This window comes from Rhamphochromis longiceps, linkage group LG1, assembly GCF_057381845.1.
Source record: "Rhamphochromis longiceps isolate RC_006_pf linkage group LG1, R_longiceps_female_GT1.1, whole genome shotgun sequence".
NCBI classification, from domain to species: Eukaryota; Metazoa; Chordata; class Actinopteri; order Cichliformes; family Cichlidae; genus Rhamphochromis; species Rhamphochromis longiceps.
In genome coordinates this window covers 17907987-17928222 of record NC_140557.1, presented here as the reverse complement: position 1 = coordinate 17928222, position 20236 = coordinate 17907987, and the positions used below count along the sequence as shown (strand labels likewise).

The 20236-nt window shown below is 41.6% G+C and overlaps 1 protein-coding gene across 1 annotated transcript in view; it reads right to left on the bottom strand.

Annotated features, from left to right (window-relative positions):
- Positions 1-16978, bottom strand: part of gse1b (Gse1 coiled-coil protein b) — a 166346-nt gene extending 149368 nt beyond the window's left edge. Inside the window, exon 1 of the mRNA XM_085400850.1 lies at positions 13988-16978. Coding sequence (XP_085256976.1) covers positions 13988-16498 — 2511 coding nt within the window. The 5' untranslated portion in view covers positions 16499-16978. The remainder of the gene's footprint in view (positions 1-13987) is intronic.
- Between the last annotated feature and the right edge of the window lie 3258 nt (positions 16979-20236).

The window sequence follows — 20236 nt, the reverse complement described above, 5'->3', positions numbered from 1 at the left end:
ATTACCAATAAGTCAGGCTGGTGTACCTTCATAAAACAGGAAGCACCTCATAATGTAGTGAATAAATATGCAGCATATGCCAATTTGCAATCTTCTGCAGTTAAACAGAACCTGTATTGTTTTCACAAGGAAAAGATTAGCTTCATATCACGAGTCCTCCGCTGTGGTCATGTGTCCTGTTTGTCCATTTGTCTGTGTTTATTGGACATGAGGTTGAGGAGAAGACGACCATCCATCACTGGGTTAGAAAAGGTTTCTGTTCCAGGGGTTAGACCTTCCTGTGTTAAAGCCCGCAGACAGGGAACATTTGGCTAGGTGTAATTCGATATGACCTCGTCACAGTGAGTTTGAGGTTACAAGGTCAGCAGGCCTTATCATTCAGCAGCAGGCCCTGTTTCTGCTACACACAGATCCCCGCAAGTCACTGACTCAGACCCACACACATGTACAAACACATATGTCTGTGTTCCCACGGTTGCAGCAGGTCTAATGGTTGATGTATAGCAGCTTGTAAAGCGGGATTGTCAGTCGGCTTTAACAGCCTATCACAGAGATCCAACAGGACCACAGCCATGCATGTAGGCCCAGACCACTGACCGGCTCAGCAACACTCCATAAAAGCAGCTCTGAGTCCAGGCACACTTACTCAGCCAAGTACAGGAAAACAACAGAGAAAAAAATTGCTTTGATCTGTACTGACAGATACTGGAAAGCTCATACTCTTTTTCATACACAATTGCAACCTTATCCAGCCCTAGCCACACCTATGATAGTATTTTTAAAACTGTACCTTTATCCCTGCGTTTTCCTTTTTCCCCCCACAAACAGTTAAAGGTCATTGAAAACGTAGCTTTGGGAAAAGCTTTCCAACTACAAATGTTTGCAGTGTAAACATATAGACAGGGGAAGGTTTTATCTGTTATTTACTGCTTCTCATTGGCCAACTTGACTTTGGATTAAAGTGACATCTCTGCCTGTTTGTTTGATTCTTGCTCTTAACAGCATGCTTCAATTTTGTTTTGTGCTTGTGTGGAGGAAACAAATTTTGGAGAACAAAGAAGGGACAAAGGAAAAAAAATATGCTTGTGCACGTTTGAACTAGACCTCATACACAACTCTGGACGACTCTGACACCTGTGGAGCCGTGCATCGTGGGAGCTCATTCAAGGCCTGCACTGAGTCCAACACTGAGGACACATGTTTCACATTGAGCTAAAGTCAAACAGCATCTGATCACTGTTCAGCCAGCGTCAGTCTGTCTGAGGCTCTGGTCTGCAGAAATTGCTGTGCTTATTGCTCTCATCAGGCAGACCGACAGGTGGACAACAACTGGCTCACAGAGAAGCCCACCTGGTCTGGATCCAACAGAGTATGTTATATACACAAAATAGCGAGGACATGAATAATAAAATAAACTATCTTTAAAAGATGCAGAATCCACTTGAAAAACACTAGAGTTTTGCTTACTTCAAACCACATTCATATATTTCATTTACGTGTCTGGAGGGGATCTATGAGTAATTCACTGTTCCTGTTTGTGCACCAAACCGCCAATGCCTGCCTCCTAGAGTGCATTGGATAAAAGCAATTCAATCAAGGTACTTTATACTGTAAGGTAAAGACCCTACAATAATAAATCCATTAAAAAGAAAGAAATGCAAAAAGGATTTAGTGTCAGCATGTGCCAAGTTGTTAAATGCTGGCCTACATCAAACTGGCCTAATGAAATTTTAGAATAAAGACATAATAAATAAACTCTCCTTCAGTATATATCCAAGTTACAATGCTGATTTAAAAATATATGCCACACGAAGGCAATATAAGAGCACGAGCACAATTAAGGAATGAGTCTGATAAGAGGCACCTCTGTGTCAAGTGAGTACAATCTTGACAGATAAATATTCATTAGCAGGTTGCTAATCTACCTGACCTGTGACCTGCTGTGACCTCGCTCTCCTCTGAGGGTATCAAGGAGCACAGCTGTGGGAAGATACAGTGCAGACAAACACTTTGATCTTTATTACTCGTCTCCTCCTTTTGTCCTTCCTGCTCGTTGTGACCTGTTCATATTTGAGTGGGTTTTAAAATCAAATGCCTGCAGTAGCACACAAAAATGTTTTGTGTTGGCTGTAGTAGCACTTGAGGGCACCAATATGTCATTTTAAGTTATAGATAACATCAGTGAGTCAGTTTGTGTGTTATAACAATTTGGTATACTAATCAATTGGAAAGCACTTTGGTGAAAAATGACTTGAAATCGAGCCCCCACTGTAGCGAGAACTACCACACAAGTGGTTTTAACTCCTTTGGCAGGTGTTTATATGGGTCTCTCTGTGGAGGGATATTGTCAACATGCAGGATACAGTTGCAAAGTTTTACCAAAGATGCATGTGCTCTGAGAACTCATTGCTGGTACAGCTGGTGTCCCCTTGCAAGTCTGTATTTTAAGCATCATTTCATTTTAAAATAATGATCTAAAAGCATATTAAATCGATTCCCCTGTTCACAGCTGCATGTTTATTTGTTGTAATCTGAAGAGACATAGATTAAATGTCCCTCTCTACCAGCTGCACTTAAATGTCGCAAATGAGCTGAAAGACATGTTTTATAACCATTAAAGCCAGAAACATCAAATTACTGCCAGAAAATTCTAAGTGTGTTTGTTGATCACTCTGACAATTCTTTATAAATAATGAATTAAATATATTCAATATATTTGCTTTAAGTGTATTGTGCAGATTATCTAAGGGGGGAGGGGGGATCACACTGATGATGTAGAAATCTCAAAAACTCAAATAGGACACATTAGATATTAAGGGTTTAATAGCTGGGTGGTGTTATCATTATTATTATTATTTATTTATTTTTACATATTGTTCAGGTAAAATAAAACAGTTTGCAAATATTTCTCTGCTCTTTTACAGAGTAAGACTAGCAGCTCTCCTGGCATTTGGACATATTAATTATCGCCTTTTCTTAGCAGAGGACTTCGTACTTCTCTATAATTTGTACCAATTATGAAACCCATAATACAAGACAACACACAACTGTTCTGCATGTAGAATAACACCACCAGGAATGCAAACATATGATTGTTATCCTTAACAAACTCTGCATGCTTACACGGCACAGATAGCATTCAGCTGTGTCTCTGACCTGAAGGCACAACAGGCAGTGAGAATGACTTATGTTTAGAGGAAATAAAGTTCTGAGCCAAATCTCAATGACCCCGACAGCTTCACACAATTAGTCATACATACATATACACATTACTCATACTTATGCACTCACAAGGCTCACCCTCCCTCCACAGTTTGTGTGTATGCATGACTTCAATAGCCACCTTCTTCATACTCTCGCTGAACTGGAGAAGGTTACAGGTTACAGACCATATGAGAATGCAACAAAAAGAACAGAAACAATTCAGTTCAACAGATGTGTATATATAATCAAAGAAACACAATTAATTATATGGTCCACAAAAGCAAAGTAAAAAGAAATTAACATCCTAAAAAGGAAAATAAATGGATAGAATAAAAATATGTATTTTTCTGTGAAAATGTAAAACAAAATATTTATTTTTAAGACAGGAAAAAGTATAGAATAATGCTGATGAAAAAAAAAAGCACTTAGCAGATGTCACAAATCTACAGAAATCCTGACAGTGTGACAAACTTTGTAATGGTCTAGAGCAGTGGTCCCCAACCCCCGGGCCATAGACCTGTTCCGGTCCGTGAGTCGTTTGGTACCGGGCGCGAGAGTTGAGGCTCAGGTGTGAAATTTATGGTTTTCAGGGTTTTTATCGTTATTTTTTATCGTTTTTTACGTTGTTTCCCTGGGTATTTCCAAGTGTGTTATGAATAAATCATATTATTTTGGTACTGGTTTTATTTTGTTGTATTTATCCGCGACACCTTAAAGGCCGGTCCGTGAAAATATTGTCGGACATAAAATGGTTGGGGACAGCTGGTCTAGAGTTAATCTTTAAGATCCACAAATAAGTAAATGTAGAGATATAATAGATATTATATAATTATGATTTTTATGCCCTACTAAAAAACCAAGACACTATACATATAGTATGTACAAACATAAGCAAAACAACATACATGCAAATTAACCTAACTGAAGTTCACTAAATAGGTCACTTGGTAAAATGGTAAGTAGGAGGTCAATTAACTTCTTTTTTTTTTTTTTTTAGAAATGTAGTCAACATTTCTTACTGCATGAAAACATGTAAAGCTGGCTTCCATACAAGGACCTGGACTCAACTTTGTGGTTGATCGAGTGAAAAAAAACAACAACCACAAAGCCCTTCAGCACATAAGTGCTGGTTTCAAGTTAAAAACGTTCATACATTTTGCAGCTTTGCTCACTAACTCAGTCTAAAAAAATGCTCAAAAAATGTGTGTCTCTTTGCCTGGCTAATGTCTGCTGCCTGATTTAACTATAATGTCCTTAGACCTTTGTCACTAAACTGTGTCTAAAAGAGAAGTATGATTGACAGAGGAAAGTAAAGGACCAGAGACAGATAAAGTAGAAAAAGTGATGCTGATGTGTGGACAGTGAGGTCATCAGTTATCACCTTGGTGACCTGAAGTGATGCGAGAGAACTTGTCATCACCTTTGCAAGCAGACACGAAGCGCTTGAACGAGAGAGACAGAAGAAAAGCCCATGTGTGGAAATCTTAAAATGAAAAAAAAAAGTCCAACTGGACCTCATAAATCATCTACACATGGTATAGTGTGTAGCTCTGCATATGCGCCTCTGTTGGTGTTTATGCTCCAGAGATCCTCCATCTCTCTTCTACATGCAAAGTTTCAGTCATATGGTTGTGTTCAGAAGATCACCACCAGAATGGACACCTCTTCAGTTTGAATGCCCCCTCCTGAGGTGTGAGCTCATGTCTCCACCAGGGATGTTGCCAAAAGAGCACAGACGCACACACAACATAGAGCCTGTGCGTGTGTGTGTGTAAATGTGCATATGTATGTAAGCATGTGTGTAAAACAGATGGGAGGAAAGAGAGAAATTAGAGAGGGGTAAAAGAAGAGTAGCGACAGAAAGTCTGCAAGAGCATGTGTGTTTCTGTATGTGTGTGTGTTGGACTGAGGGGGCTGTGAGGGGTAAGAGGCGGCGGGAGGGGGGGGGGGGGGTAGAAAAGGGAGAGGGGGAGTGGTGTGGTTAGGCATCCAGAGTCAGTGAACATTTTTCTGGCAAGCTTTCTCTATGCTCCTGGCTGCTTGCCCGGCTCTGAAGCAAACTTAAACAAACTCCTGTTGCAGCCATCTGCTGGGCCCGCGGGATAAATCACAGCACTGCTCTGCTCTGTACTGCTCAGCCGCACCACTATCAGGTTACTGTGTTAGCGGCCTCACACACACACACACACACACACACACACACACACACACACACACACACACAGGCACACACTCACCGACTGTTAGGCATGCAGGAACACATTACAGTTCTCCCTCTCATACACACATACACACACGGAGACACACTGAGTAACGCGTCAGCCTGGAGCCAGGGCCTGCCATGGGGCTCACACCACCAGGAGAAGCCAGCAACATGTGGCCCTGCTAATACCACAGGGAGAGATGAAGAGGAGGACGGAGGTGGGGAGAAAAACAAAGAGAGTGTGTGTGTGTGTGTGTGTGTGTGTGTGTGTGGGGGGGGGGGGGGGGGGGGTAGATGAATGAGGTGAAGGGGGATGAGGGAGAGAAGGAGAAAGATGGACAGAGGACACAGCTGGAAGAACAAGAATAAGGAAAAAGAAAGGGGAAAAAAAGCAACCTTTGACACCCAAGTCAAGCCAAGTGCAATTTTATAGCCCCCTGTAGAAGAGGGGAACATGTATACATCTAGTACCCCTCTGCCTCTGTGAGCTTTCATAACAAGTTAAGCCTTTTATAATGGCAGCTATCTGAGGATGATGGTTTCCACATCATACTCGTCACAACGCTTATGGTAAAGGTTTCTCTAACGTTATACTTGCCATCTTTTCCAATAGTTTGTGTTATGGCTCCTCTTAAGAAATATTCTGACTCAATAGCATTGTCAATAAATCCTGACATGAGACTGTAATGATGGAGCTCCACATGAAGAGGTTTTCAGATCATTTGACAGCTCAAATCTTCTTTGGTGGCTTACCACTCTGGCTCCTTCGCTGTGGCCTTGAAAGTAAGCTCTGCACATCAACCATGACTAGCACATCGCACACAACTCTTGACCATGTGGGATATGCCACTGACCGAGCTGGCAGGTTGCATGTTAGGATAATACTAGCCTCGCAGCCTTGGATTAGGTTAGATATGCTTTCAGTAAGTCATAGACATGACCAGCAGTGGTAAACTGCCACGTGAAACCTATATTAATAACATGTCAACAGTGCAAATGGCATGCTTGAAAGAGATAGCGGGCAAAAAGTAACAAATAAATAATGACAGGCCTTCTGGAAGTGTCTGTGGTATCTATCTGTCAGACAGATGCAGAAACTGTATCAGTTTATTTCTGACTCATAGCCTGGTCACGTCAGTGTGGGGAAAATTCACCCATGGAAACTATTCACAAAGTCTTCTGACTATGCCTGTGTGTTTGCGTGTGTCCATGCATGTGTGTTTGTGTTTCTGTGACTCTCCACTTAACGGTATGTTAAGTAAAGGTAGGTGGAAGTTTATATCACCTTTCCTTGTTTGCATGATGCTCTGGATAACTAAAGGTAACTCAACCTCAATCCAAACTAAAGGTCAAATGTAGCCACTGACCTAAGTAAGTTTTTTTAAACAGGCGCTGCCTAAAATTGCAGCAGTACCACAATTGTGCGATCACTTCAACATTACTACTTTGATGTACAGTGTAGAGATCAGATAATACTAAATGTGGCAAGGCTAGTCTGTATAGTCTGGATTCTTCCAGACACGCAAAAGTCTCTGGCTTCATGGGAGGCTCAGTCCAAAGCTCCCTCTCTGTCTCCTTCTTCCCAGCTGTCCTGAAGCTGGCAGGACAAACTGAGTATGTGTGAAACCAGGTGGCTGAGCGGCATGTGTGGGGGTGCTGGTGAAGGAGGTCACGGCCAGCACTTGGGGATGCTTGCAGGAGGAGGGAGTAATCTAAGAAGGGAATGTCATCCTCAGCCAAAATACGCTCCCAGAAGATCACCAGTAATGTTCATCTTTATCTCTTCATTGGTCGGCTGACAGAAAGAGGTGAAGCGATCTGGCAATTGGTTGGTCAGAGCCAGGAGTCAGAGCCCCTGTTTGCTGAGCGGAGGGGAAGAGGGTGTGTAGTATATTTAGTCCACTCTTTAGTCTCCAGCTGACATCTTCAGTTGTCCTGACAGCAGGGTAAGGTTGAATCTTCTCTCTCTCTCTCTCTTCACCCCATTAAAAATATCAGCAGGGCAGCAGGGCAAGAGCAAAGTGGGAAATGAAGGGGAAGAGCCAAAGAATGAAAAATCACATTTAGGCAGATCTTCACCAACACTTGGGAGGTCTAGAAGACCAAGACTAATGACTAGCACTTAATAGCAATGAATAATATCCAGTCAACTGAGAGTGCAAGTTACATGTTGAATGTCTGGCAAGGAAATAGGTCTGCTATTAGCTACTATTAGCACACACACACACACACACACACACACACACACACACACACACACACACACACACACACACACACACACACACACACACACACACACACACACACACCAGTTGCATCCAGGTGCAAAACCACACACACACACACAGAGTGCACACTTGCACAGCTGTGGCACAATCCAGCTGCCTTTGCCAACACGAGAGCGAACACCTGCCATTGCTCCCAACCACCTGGTAGACACACGTGTGCGCAAAGACACACATTCACACATGCTTGCAGCTGTTCAGTATGTAAATGATCAGAAACATTACTCTTTGTGCATATGTAAGTGTTAGTCTGTGATTGTGGGTGAATGTATGCCATGGTTAGAGTGCAGCTGGTAGAGAGGGTTGAGCTATAGTTGCATTGCACTGTCCTCTATAATTACCACAGTCAAACCAGGTTTACTACTGGATCGTGCCCATATCTAAGTCTGGCACAGGGCGACTGCCTTTATAGCCTAACCACTCTTAAACATTGCAACGCCATGCAAGCAACACAGAAGAATTTACAAAAAAGGCCATGTGAAGTGGAGGAGCAATATATGACAAACAGATTTACCGTATTTACACATTTGAACAAGCCTTAAAATATCATACAAAAAAAAGGTTGAAAAAAAAAAAAAAAAGAAATACAGGTGCCAAAATTCGACAAAAAAAATGGTTTAAATGGGTTAAACAGAAACAATCCCAATTATTTAATCACGTGTTCTCACACAACTTTTATACAAAGGTAACAGTCGCATCACTTGAGGCAATTTATTCCTCTGGAGTTTCAAAAGATTTATGGAACGCGTTGTACTTCCAATGATTTATAAACAGATTCTGGTGAGTGAAATCAGCAGCTTTCCCCCTTAAGCTGATCTAAAACATATTTAAGGCTTTAACAGAGACATCTTTAGGGGAGCACATTTGTCGATTGACATTTGTATATAACAAATGAGAAAAACATTAACACTAATACAACTTTAAATACATCTGTGCATGGAATTTAATGATCATGTCGTACACTCCACAGACTCAATAGGGCAAAGTGATCAAGATACGCTGAACAATGAAGCAGAAGCAAAATTCCCACATACCTGTTCATAGCTGAGAAACGCACACAAGCTTATGTTGACACTGTACATCCACTTTGGTGACTTAATTTCCAACGTCCTATTGTCTAGTCCACTTTATTCCTGCATTAGTTTTAATAAGTACAACTGATAATTCATTTTTAAACCAATCCCGTTTGGTACACAGATGGGGCTACCAGCTTATACTTTCATGTATATGATCAACAGGAATGACAAAGTAGCTCCACATCCTCTAATCTTTACTGTTGATCTCGCTAAAGGTTCCCAGTTGCATTGTAACTCACACAGTCTTAACTGATTACCAGTATTTTGAGCCTCTGCAGCAGCACTGCTTTCTTTCCATCTCTTTGCGTTTCCTAAACTCAAATCAAACTGCATAAAAACAACTTTACTCATGTGAAAAACCTTCCTCTCTGAGAGCAATGTCAACATGAAACAGTGAAAAAAATAATTTACATTCAATTTTCTCAATAACTATAATCGAAGTCTAAATGACTATAATCAGGGCTTGTTAAAGTAAGCACAACATTAGGCTAACAAGTGACAGAATATATTTAAAGGTGCATAAAAAATAGAAAGGCTTTCCGAAATGGATTGCTCACAAAATTGGTCTACAACTCATCTAGACTGTGATTTGGATGAAGCTCAGACAACATTTATACATAGTAGTCCATGCAGAAATCCTTACAATTCCAAAAGGTCCAAAAACATTTGCTCTTAGAGGTGTATAGGTTTGTGATTTCGAGGATGAGACATAAAAGGTAAGACATGAAACACTGGAATACCTCAATCTCATCTACTCCATGTATGATCTGATCTGTCCAGTCAGATATGGGCAAGAATGCAGCACTGGGTAAAGGCTAGTGGGAAGAGACTGAGTAAAGCTTTGAAAGCTAAATCAAAATCCACCTCCAGCAGCTTTGAAATTAAGCCTCTCAAATCCCAGAGGATCCCAGGAGAAACGCAAGGCTGCCCGTCAAACTGCACTGCTAGCGGAGGACAGAACCACAGCTGCAGAAACTTTACACAATCCACGCAACATGACTGGTTTTGAACAAACACATGCACACTCAAAGACACTTTGTTCCACACAGGCAAGGACTGTGTAAAACACTCTGCGGTTGGCGTGCTGTAATATTTCCTTTCATGAAGATATTTTAAGAATCCCATTTTTCCGATTTTCTTCTGGCTGCAATTTAAATCCAATTAACCCGCTCACCTTCTCTCAGCCTCCAATTCTTCTTTTTTCAAATACTTCCATTAATTCATTCACAGTTAACATCAAATCTAAATTTAATGTTGGAGTCACTTCTTTCATTAAGCTATAAATCTTCCCTGGTGAAACTGTCAAGATGCTGATGTGTTTTTACCGTGACAGTGAGAATGTAATATTCATCTTTTTTAAGCCAATACTTCCTGTAAGCACACAGTAAACTACAGACACACCTTAAATAACACACTACTGCGTACACACAAAGCAATTGAGTGATTTGAGATGTAGAAATCTGTCTCTGCCCTCGGAGCGGATCACCAATAACAATCCACCCGAAACAGCCTCCAGCACACCGCCACTCAAATATAAACGTCATGTGGATACCCCGACAGACAGATCAATCATGCAGATTTTATCAGTGTGTCTAGCTAGCTATTATTTTATTTGCTGTGTCGATCTTTTATGTCATTGTACAAACACTAGACACACCAATAGTTGCAAGGAGACAGTGGGTTTAGCTAAAAGCCTCACATTTTGAAAGCTACACCATCTGTGGGCGGACACTCTGTTCTTCTTCTTCTTCTTGAAGATGAAGATGGTACTTTATGACTTCATGGCTGCATGTTTGCAGTTGTTGCCAAGCAGACAGATCAAATGTGCAGTTATTGTGCGATTTGGAAAGGAAAACTACTGTCACCGTCTACTTTATTCATTTTGTAGATTCACACTATACATTTGAGTAATTAAATACATGTAAGATAAACAAACGTAAAGAAAACTGAAGGTGCAATTTAATGCATCATTTGGACATCAATATGACTATAAGAAAGAGAGCTGCACTTAACTGATCAATCAAACAACTACTTAAACTGCTTAAAAACACACACATTTGTATGTATAGCCACTGATTCACAACAGCAGTCATCTCACAAACCGTCAGGTAAACGATTACTCGTCCTTTAACCTGCCTTCTATGTCTTGAAGTGCAAAATTCTGCTCTCTATGGAAACGGAGAGTTTACAGGTACATTTAAAATTGTGCTGTATGGCTTCAATCACAAAAACTTGTGTATGTAGAAAAAGAGCAGCATTTTTAATAAAAAACAAAATGCACCTTGTTGATTTTTAGCATGCATTAGTAAATATACTGTCTTGCTGTTGTGCGGTCTTATAAAGTGTTTTGCTTTTCAGTCTAGTCTATGCGGTGCACATAATAAGAGCACACTGCAACACAGCACACTTTAACAGCATTACAAACTAACTTATTCAAAATTGACCAGAGCTGAAAAATCACTCATCTGAAACAGTGTAATCAGAAAATAAACATTATGGCTTTCTTCTTTTCCCCCTAATAAACAGTGTAAAAAAATAGTTGTGGAGTAACACTGGGGAAAACGCAGTTTGAAAAATCTGTTTGCGATAGAGGGTTATAAACTTTCAATCTGTTTAAGATTTATATTTTGAAAAAGAAAAAGTGTTTGTCCAGGCATTTCCCAAACCACTGAATAAAACTGTAAACCGTTTGCGAAATGCAACTCAGCGGACATCTGTCTCACTGAGTGCGAGTGGAAGATCTGCTGACCAGCTGCCCCTCCCCAGTCGCAGGCTGGAAGTCTATACTTATGCACCTGTCAAAGGTTAACATGTTGGACCTGTCAAAGGTCGTGTCCAACATACTAATTAAACACACAGTAGCACAACACAGAGCATGATAGCGACCCATTACTTATGTTTGTCAGTATATCTGCATATAACATTCTGGCTCTTTAATTCACGTGTTAATCTGTATCTCGCAAAACAAGCAAATATATATTTCAACAATCTGACACTTCATATTGCAGTTATAAGTATGAGTATAAGTATAGAATAGAACAGAATAGAATAGAATAGTGTTTATATTTATACAGCCCCTTTTACCAAACACACTGCACTAAGGGGAACCAGATGGGCACTCCCTCCTGACAGCCGAAATCCCTGTGATGACAGATCCTCTCAAGCATACAGCATGACACTAGAGGACAAAGCACCTGTTGCCCCTTGCCCACAGAAACACTGGCACTTTCTCAGCCATGAGGTCATTGCCTCACACAGGCCAAAACCGGCTGTGCCACCTGCAAACATCCCAATCCAGAATGATCACCCAAACCTCTGCTCATGCTGCCACTGTTCTCATGTAACCAACCTTATGATCCACTAGCCTTAGTGGAGAGAAAACCCTGCACTATATCACACTATATATATATCTGGAGTATCCCCTCTCATGTGACTGTTATGAGCTCATCTAGCTCACATGTGAATGCTTAGACACAGAATAAAGATTTAACTTTGGATTTAGCAAAAGGCAGCATGGACTCTGCAGCACAACTTTATCACTCACAATTCGAGTGCCTACCAATATGACCCAAGTCCATCTTTTTTCCCCTCAATTAAACAACTAAGCTGTTAATAACACATTTCTATAGACACACGTCTGAACTCCAGATGTTTAACTAACCATGGCGGGATTTTCCAAGCATCATCTGGGTTACTAATGACACATCTTTCTTTACAGCATATGACTCAAAATTTCGTTAAGCATTTGCATGTTAGTTCAGGATAATGAAGTGCATTAGATTGTTGATTGTTTTCTTTTTTTTGTGACACCGATGCCAACTGTCACCTAGCACTTCTTTACAGAGAAGAGGGAGATATTAGATAGACAGCTCCAATCCGCAACCTGAATAGCATCCACAGATGTTCTTCACATGTCCTGTGTGGTCAGTGTGTCAGTGCTTGTTTGCAAGACAGATCTGTTCATAGAGCCAGCTGGCTGTCTCCTCAGCTCTTCATTAACACGTCACTATCCTTGATTGACCCACACTGGTCCCCTATACAACCACACGGTCAGAAAATTTGCTGTTGATCATCTGGTAAAATTAAATTTTGCTATCATTTTGTGGACCACTTATGCTAAGAGTTTATTGCATCGAAATTACTTCTTATGATACAAGGTTATTTGTCATAAAACCAGCAGATTAATGCACAGTAGCTTTACACAGAAAACGCTGCCAGATCACCCTAATATGGGAAGAATCTGGGTAAAAATGTCACAACACATGAATGAATGCAGGTCTGGGAAAGTACCAGCTCGGTTTGTACAGAGCGCTTTGAGTGCTTAGGTAGAATAGACGCACGCTATATAAGAACCAGTCCATTTACCATTTACTTTGCTACCTACTTTAGCGAAGATCATTGCCAATATCTGTGTATACATTTACTGTAAATATGAATAGGTAGAGCAATTAAACAAATCAATTTAAAAAGAGAAAGACGTTAATGCACAATTTCTTTACCTCACTCTTTTTATTTATTTTTTAGTATCAAAATTGAATAAAAGTAAAACTGAACTTTAATTGTACAAATCCCTGTTGGTGACAGACTGGTAATCCAATTCTAAAGCTGGTGAAGGAAATTAAGTATATACATAAAGTACCACAAACCTGATTAGAAGTGCTGGCTTCTTTTTTCTTCATAAATCTCTTGAGAATTTTTATTATTATTGCTCTAATCTTTACATTAAATTCCTTCAAAATGCTCCTGAGTGAATGAGCTCAAATCAAAATAAACTATTCAGGTGAGACCCACTTAGTCATGTTTTAACCAAAAAAAAAGCAAATACAGGACTGCTTTTGTCACCATAGCTTTCCTCTGTTCTTTATAGAAGTAAAATATCTGAGTGCTTTCAGTCTCCACTTACTGAGACATTCACACAAAACTACTGTTATTCCCAATGCAGAGTACATCATTGCACTAAACTTCAAGGACTTTCAGTGATATTAATTTATTTAACATAATTATTTCCCTGCAGTTCTTTATCACCCCTTTTAATTTGACTCAGAGGTTGCATTAGGACAAACACAGTTTGCACTGACAGCTCAAATCCCAGCATACTCAAGTCAATCCAAATCCCAGCATACTGGGTTTTGGAATGAACAGAGCAGAATTTAAAACAGTAGGAAAAAAAGAATATGACTGTGCCATCTCTCAAACAGCTTTTTTCTCCTTCTTACCTTATGTCTAGACTGTGGCGGCGTTGATTCTTGTTCTTTCCTCTCCCCATCTGAGGCTCCGGGCTCCAGCCTAGCCCTGTCCTGCTGCATGTTCTGTCCCACCTGCACCATTGCCTTACATTCCTTACATGAGCCAATCACCAACCTCCTGCCATCATCCACAAGGAGCATGCGTGTGCTGCGAGGTGCATATAAGAACACAGGTAGTCTGGCCACAGTAACAGCGCACAGCCTACCTTGCCTGCGCTGCTCCTGCCTGCAGAAGAAGCACACAAAAACCTCACAGCTGTACTGGCGTGCCCAGGGTGAACTGGGTGGTTGGGGGTTGGCACTGGATGAGCTAGAGGTAGAAGGGGTGGGCTGACCTAGACCTTTGCTCTCGTGCTGGGCCCACTGAGCATGCAGGTCATGGTAGCAAAGCTTACAGGCTGACACCAGACCTGTGGCATCAACTGGCTTGGCATGGGGTGCAGGAGGATGGACAGTGAGAAATGGAAAGAAAGGCTCCCTCTCACCACAGCGACCAGGCGGGTTAACATGTAGCTGGTACTCTCCTCCTGCACACAGCTCAGCTCCACACAGGTAGCACACTGACATGGAGGTGCTGGGATGTGAAGCCACCCCTGTTTGAGGGTGGGCTGATCCAGAGACATCGATAGACATGGCAGCATGGTACCTGACAAGGAATGAGCTGACAGAGGTGATGAGGTCTTCACTGAGGCTAAGTCGATACGCACTCCAGATCTCCTCCAGGATAAAATGGCACTGAGGACAGCAGTGCACCCGGCCGTTCCTCACTCCCTGTGCATTAGGGGGGCAAGGCAACATATTAATGAAAGGAAAGTACATCACACCACGGGATTTGCCAACCCCTGCCTGTGCATATGCTACTCTCATGTCTCCTCCACACTCCTGTCCACAAAGGAAGCAGGCCTCGTGGGAAGCCTTAGGTTCAGGTATGCATTCCATGGACCCTGAGGATTTTCCCTCCTGCTGATGAAACTGGGAAGAATGAAGTCCAGTTGTGGTCTGGTTGAGGGGGACTACATACAAACGCTGAAGGACAGGCACATCAGCCAGCTGAAAGCTCTGCCACTGCTGCAAGAGAGAGGTGTGACAGCTGCCACAGACAAAGGTTATACCTGCTGGACTAATAGGTATTGCATTATGGGGTGGGGAGTGAAGCCACAAGAAGGGAAAGAAGGGCTCACCCTGTGCCCTCTCTTGTTTCTGAACACTGACTTTAAAACGTCCATCATGTCTGAGCCCAGCGCCACAGATGTAACACACACACTCTTCTGGACTGGAGTTTGCAGTGTGGTGTGGCTGATCTGCAACAGGTCTACGTTGTGTTGTGCGGTCTGTTTTGCGGTCATACGATTCCCTGTCGTCATCGCTTGTAATGTTAATCTCATCTTCAGAGTTGTCAGAGTTATTCTCCCTGGGAGGAGCCGTGTTACGTTTAGAGATGACAGCAGCGGTGCCAGCAGAAGACGCAGAAGTGCTGGAGTTCTCCTCGCCTTTTCCCTGGTACAGCAGCGATGGATGCTTGGAAGGAGCACAGCTGCTGTCGGCTACACGCTGGATCTGATGCGACTCCACATGTCTGACATTCTCCTCCTCCAGCCACCGCCTGTTGCGCATAATGACCCCGTTGTCTTGCACTGGTGTGTCAGAGAGCGAGCTGTCATAGCATCGCCGGGGGAATCTCTCCTGGGACTTTGCCAAAGATTCTGGTGATTGACAGATATTGTTCATAATTTTAGCACTGCGCCTCGCCGTCAGAGCACTCTCCGCTTTTGGCGATCCCTGCGCCCTATAAACACCCACCGGGTAACGCACTGCCCGCTGTGTATCTGGGCTGTTTTTAATACCGATACCATTGTTCTTCCTGCTGCTGTCTCTGGGCGATTTTCCAGATGCTCTTACAAACTTGTCTTTGCCCACACCGACTCTGTAGGCAAAATCCATCTCCTGATCTGAAATGTTCTCGTTTTCTGAAAAAGAAGAGAAATCAGACTCTGCGCCCCCGTCGTAGTTTTGGCTACTGACACTGATCCTCCTCTCCAAATCATAGGAGATGTTCCACTCCTGTGGGACCCGACGAGAGTCGCACTGGTACGGACGTTTCAGCCAGTACATGCGCTTCTCAATGGGTGTCCTGCTCCGCTCGAAAGAGTTCCACTGCTCCGTTAGAAAGCAGTGACATACAGCGCACACCAGTACATGACCATCTGGGCTCACTTCACACGCACCCGGGGCTGGCTCCTGATTTTGGAGAAACGGGAAAAAGGGGATCCTCTCTTTTTGATATGCCACTTGTAACCTTAATTCCTTCCCCGGTGTAACTCCGCTTCCACATATAAAACAGTGAACAAGTCCCCCCAATCCATTCCGATCAGTCCTGGAAATGTTACCGGGCAATGTGCTGTCTTCACCGGGCATAGCTGCAGCCATGAGTCGGTGTTTCCGAGATAAGGGTGCCAATTCCTGGTCACGGGGGGAGTTCATTGTTTCACAACATGTAAGGCTAGGCTACATGGCATAACGTCAACAACACACTCATATTCGTGATGCACACTTGTGCCCAAGTCAGAGAAACCATGCAGTCAATTTCTGTTCAAGTTACTCACTGAGTGATAAGATAGATGATAGTCCATTGAAACGACAGCGTGCGGCAACCGCAGAAAACCGTTAACTGTTATTTTTCAAGCAAAACATCCATAAAACATCCCAGTAGTCCTTGTTATCTGAAGACTGTAGTCCACATTATTGCACTCGGCATCCGTGGGTATGACAGAAGAAAAACTTGGAATCACTGTCCGCCTCTCCTGCAAACTTTCCTGCCTGCGCCATGTAACTTTGGCTGCTAACTCGCTCACACTGTACACAGCGCCATCCTCAATTCATGGGACCCGCTTCGACACCCCAAAGGAAACCTCCACCCCCTGTCAGCCCCAGTAATAATTTTACAGAGAGCACACATTCCTTCAGTAGCTGCCGATGCATCAAAGTACTGACCATGCACAGGATGTCCACAGTTTACAGGGGGCGTGCATCAGCCCGACGATCAGGCTCCTTCGTGGATCACCTGTGAGCAAAACCTCAAAAACCCATTAGGGAAACGGTGTAGGATAAACTTTCCATGAACACTTTTTTCCATGCACAAAGGTGAATTTTTTTTTTTCAAAAGCAGACTTTTGTTAATTTAATTACGCATAGATATTTATGGATTTTAAAATATATATATATATATATATATATATATATATATATATATATATATATATATATATATATATATATTAATGTATTCGAATTAATAGATTAAGATAATGTATAAAACTGATTTTCCAGAAACGTGGTCTGTTTACATATATCAACAAATTAGTGGATATTAATTCCCAGTAAGTTTTTAGTGTTATTTAGAATTTAGACTACATTATTTGGTGATTTTTAATGTTTGTTTACTGGGTGAAATGAAACGTAGGAGAGTTATACAGTTATTCTTTTATGACAAGTATGCAAGCACTTTTGCTTTCATATCAAAATAATTCTGAACTCCTAGACAACAATTAATAATAATAATAATAATAATAATAATAATAACAATAATAATAGTAGTAGTAGAAGCAGCAGTACTAATGACACTTTATTAATATAGCACCTTTACAAAAAGAGTTTAAAGAATGCTTTGATAGAAGTGGGAAGGCAGAATATTCAAAGGGTAGATTCACACAGAAAGCAGATATAAAAGTCAACACACACACAGAAAGATCAGTCCCCTAAAAGAGGTGATAAAGAGGGCTGTGAACCAAAATTGACCTCCCTCTAACATACGCCCACTCTTCCCTTTGCTGACCTTTAGCATTTTACACAACAAGACTGGGCAGCAGGACAAGTCCAGCAATAAGACCACAACAGTAAGCAAAAACAATTATGACTGTCTGTCCCATTGTGGGCTCATCTGCTGTTCAGTGATCCACTGATGTCAGAGAGTCAGAGGCTACCACTTTCTATTTCTGCACTTCTCCATTATCTCCTCCACTATCATGTCATTATCGCTACTGTGCCACCTGAAGAAAACTGTATCCTCCTCAAGAAATCTCAGAAAAATGTGATTGATCATGCACACAGAGATGAGCACAGGTTAAGAATGAAGTAAACCAAAGAAGGTGCTCTGATCTATTGCTGTTTTGCATTTAAATTGCATACTCTAGTTGCTCTTTTCTGGCTTAAAGTTATTCCTAACACATACTCAAACACTAGTGGCTTGTAGTCAACATAGATTTACAATACTGCCTTGTACCGTCAGGCTTTGGTACTGCATCATCTGGGAAATCCCCCTGCCCAGCCAGTTAGAGGCTCATGCAAGCAAATCATAGATGAGCAGAAGAAAAACACCGTAGGGTTATAAGAGGAGCAAAGGAATGCAGATTGCAAGTGATTTGAATGAAATCCTCTTGTTGAGTAGTGTAGGGCCTCCAGGAGGTTTGTCAGAAGAAGGTGATGACAGAAGTGGGGGGAGGGCACAGACACTACGCTTTGTGCATGTGAGTGTGCGCACTGAGGGAGGGGACACCTGCCAATGTGCTTTAAAATGCATAAAATTTCATTTTGTTCTTGTTCTATGTTTTTGATTTCTATTCTTTATTTAAATAAAAAAAAACTACCTCTAAACTCAGAGATTTTTGAATGTGTCTGTTTGGATGCATTACTTCAATGTCCTGCATGTGCCTGTGCTTTAATGGACATATGGGAGGCATTATTTTACTGTTATACCACAGGACTCCACGGTTCACCAGTGAGACCTCCTGGAAATTACACATATCAATAAGAGGCAAATGGGAAACGGATTACTATTACCTTTATCTACCATCAAATGGGAGAACTCTGCAAGAAAGTTCTGTTTCAAAGCCTAAAAAGAATTAAAATAGCAAAACTCATATAACCTGCTGACTGTGGGTCATTTTCAGCTGGACAGTGGTTGTAACCTACAGCACTTGCAATGCTTGAGTCTAATATAATAAAACCTCTGTGATTTAATTTCTCTCAAAGTTTGGTTGTTTTACACTAAACATCCCCAAATCAACTGTATGGTTTTTTTTCTTAACAAGAAAAGTAGTGCCATCTAACACCTTCCTCAGGTCTCTCTTTATCACTTTATACCCACCAGTAGGAAATCTTCTACTTTTCATACCTGCTCTTTCTATCAAAGCCTATTTGTCCATGTCATAATGCTCAGCTACACCTACACAGATGTTTTCTCTTATTTTGACTGATTAGGCCTCTCCCACAGGACTTGCTGGACTCAAACAGACTGAGTCTGATTGACACCCCTGACTCTTTTTGTAACTTTAGTCACATAGCTCAGTCCTCTTTCCTCTCTCTGTACCTCTCTTTTGAAAATACTGTTCTGCTGTCAATTTGGGGGGGGCTGTTCACAAAAGATGTGCATTTTTCCAAAATATTTTCATGCTGGTTTATATCAGACACTTGTAATATTTGTGTTTGCTGAGAATAACTGGTTACCACTTAAGTCTTGTTACATTAGAGCCCAATAAACTACCCAAGTCTAAACCCCTTCCATTTATATTTTGCCTAATTTATTAATTCCATTATTATCACTTGAAAAAAAATAATTTTGTAGTGTTTTTGTCAGCTTCAACATTTACTTTTTTTTTCAAAGTAAAGGTTTAAAAGTGGCAGATACCTTTTCACCAGAAATAACAGCCACGCTTAGCTTCCAGCCACAGCTCTGTATCCTGCCAGGCAGGAAGTGAGGGTGTACATGCCATTACAGCGAGGCAACACATAAAGCGAATCAAGCCAAAGAGTCACAAGTTCAGTTACTTGATGGAGAGTCACCACAGCGAATGCACTCCCCCATTATCTGCTCCCTTATAGTGTCATCGTCATTGTTTGCAGTGTTAATAGGGGGGGGGGGAACAAAATAACATTGTGGGATTTTAAGGTTGTGAGCTAGTTCAAGGCTGGAGTTTTCACAGTAGACAATATTAGAATGTAACAAGACGCATCTCAAATTCTCAAATTGGTGAGAAAGGTTTTCTTATCTGATTTAACTCCTTTATCAGCAGTCATGAGGCATTTCAGGCATTCACAGAGGAGACAGAGAAGGGCAGAGGCCTGGACTTTTTCCTTTTTGTTTGCTTATTGATTTGTTTCTGCAGGATCTCTTCCCTCTCTCCAAGGTCAGGGGTGTAGCTAAGGAATGTGTTTCTTCTGAGC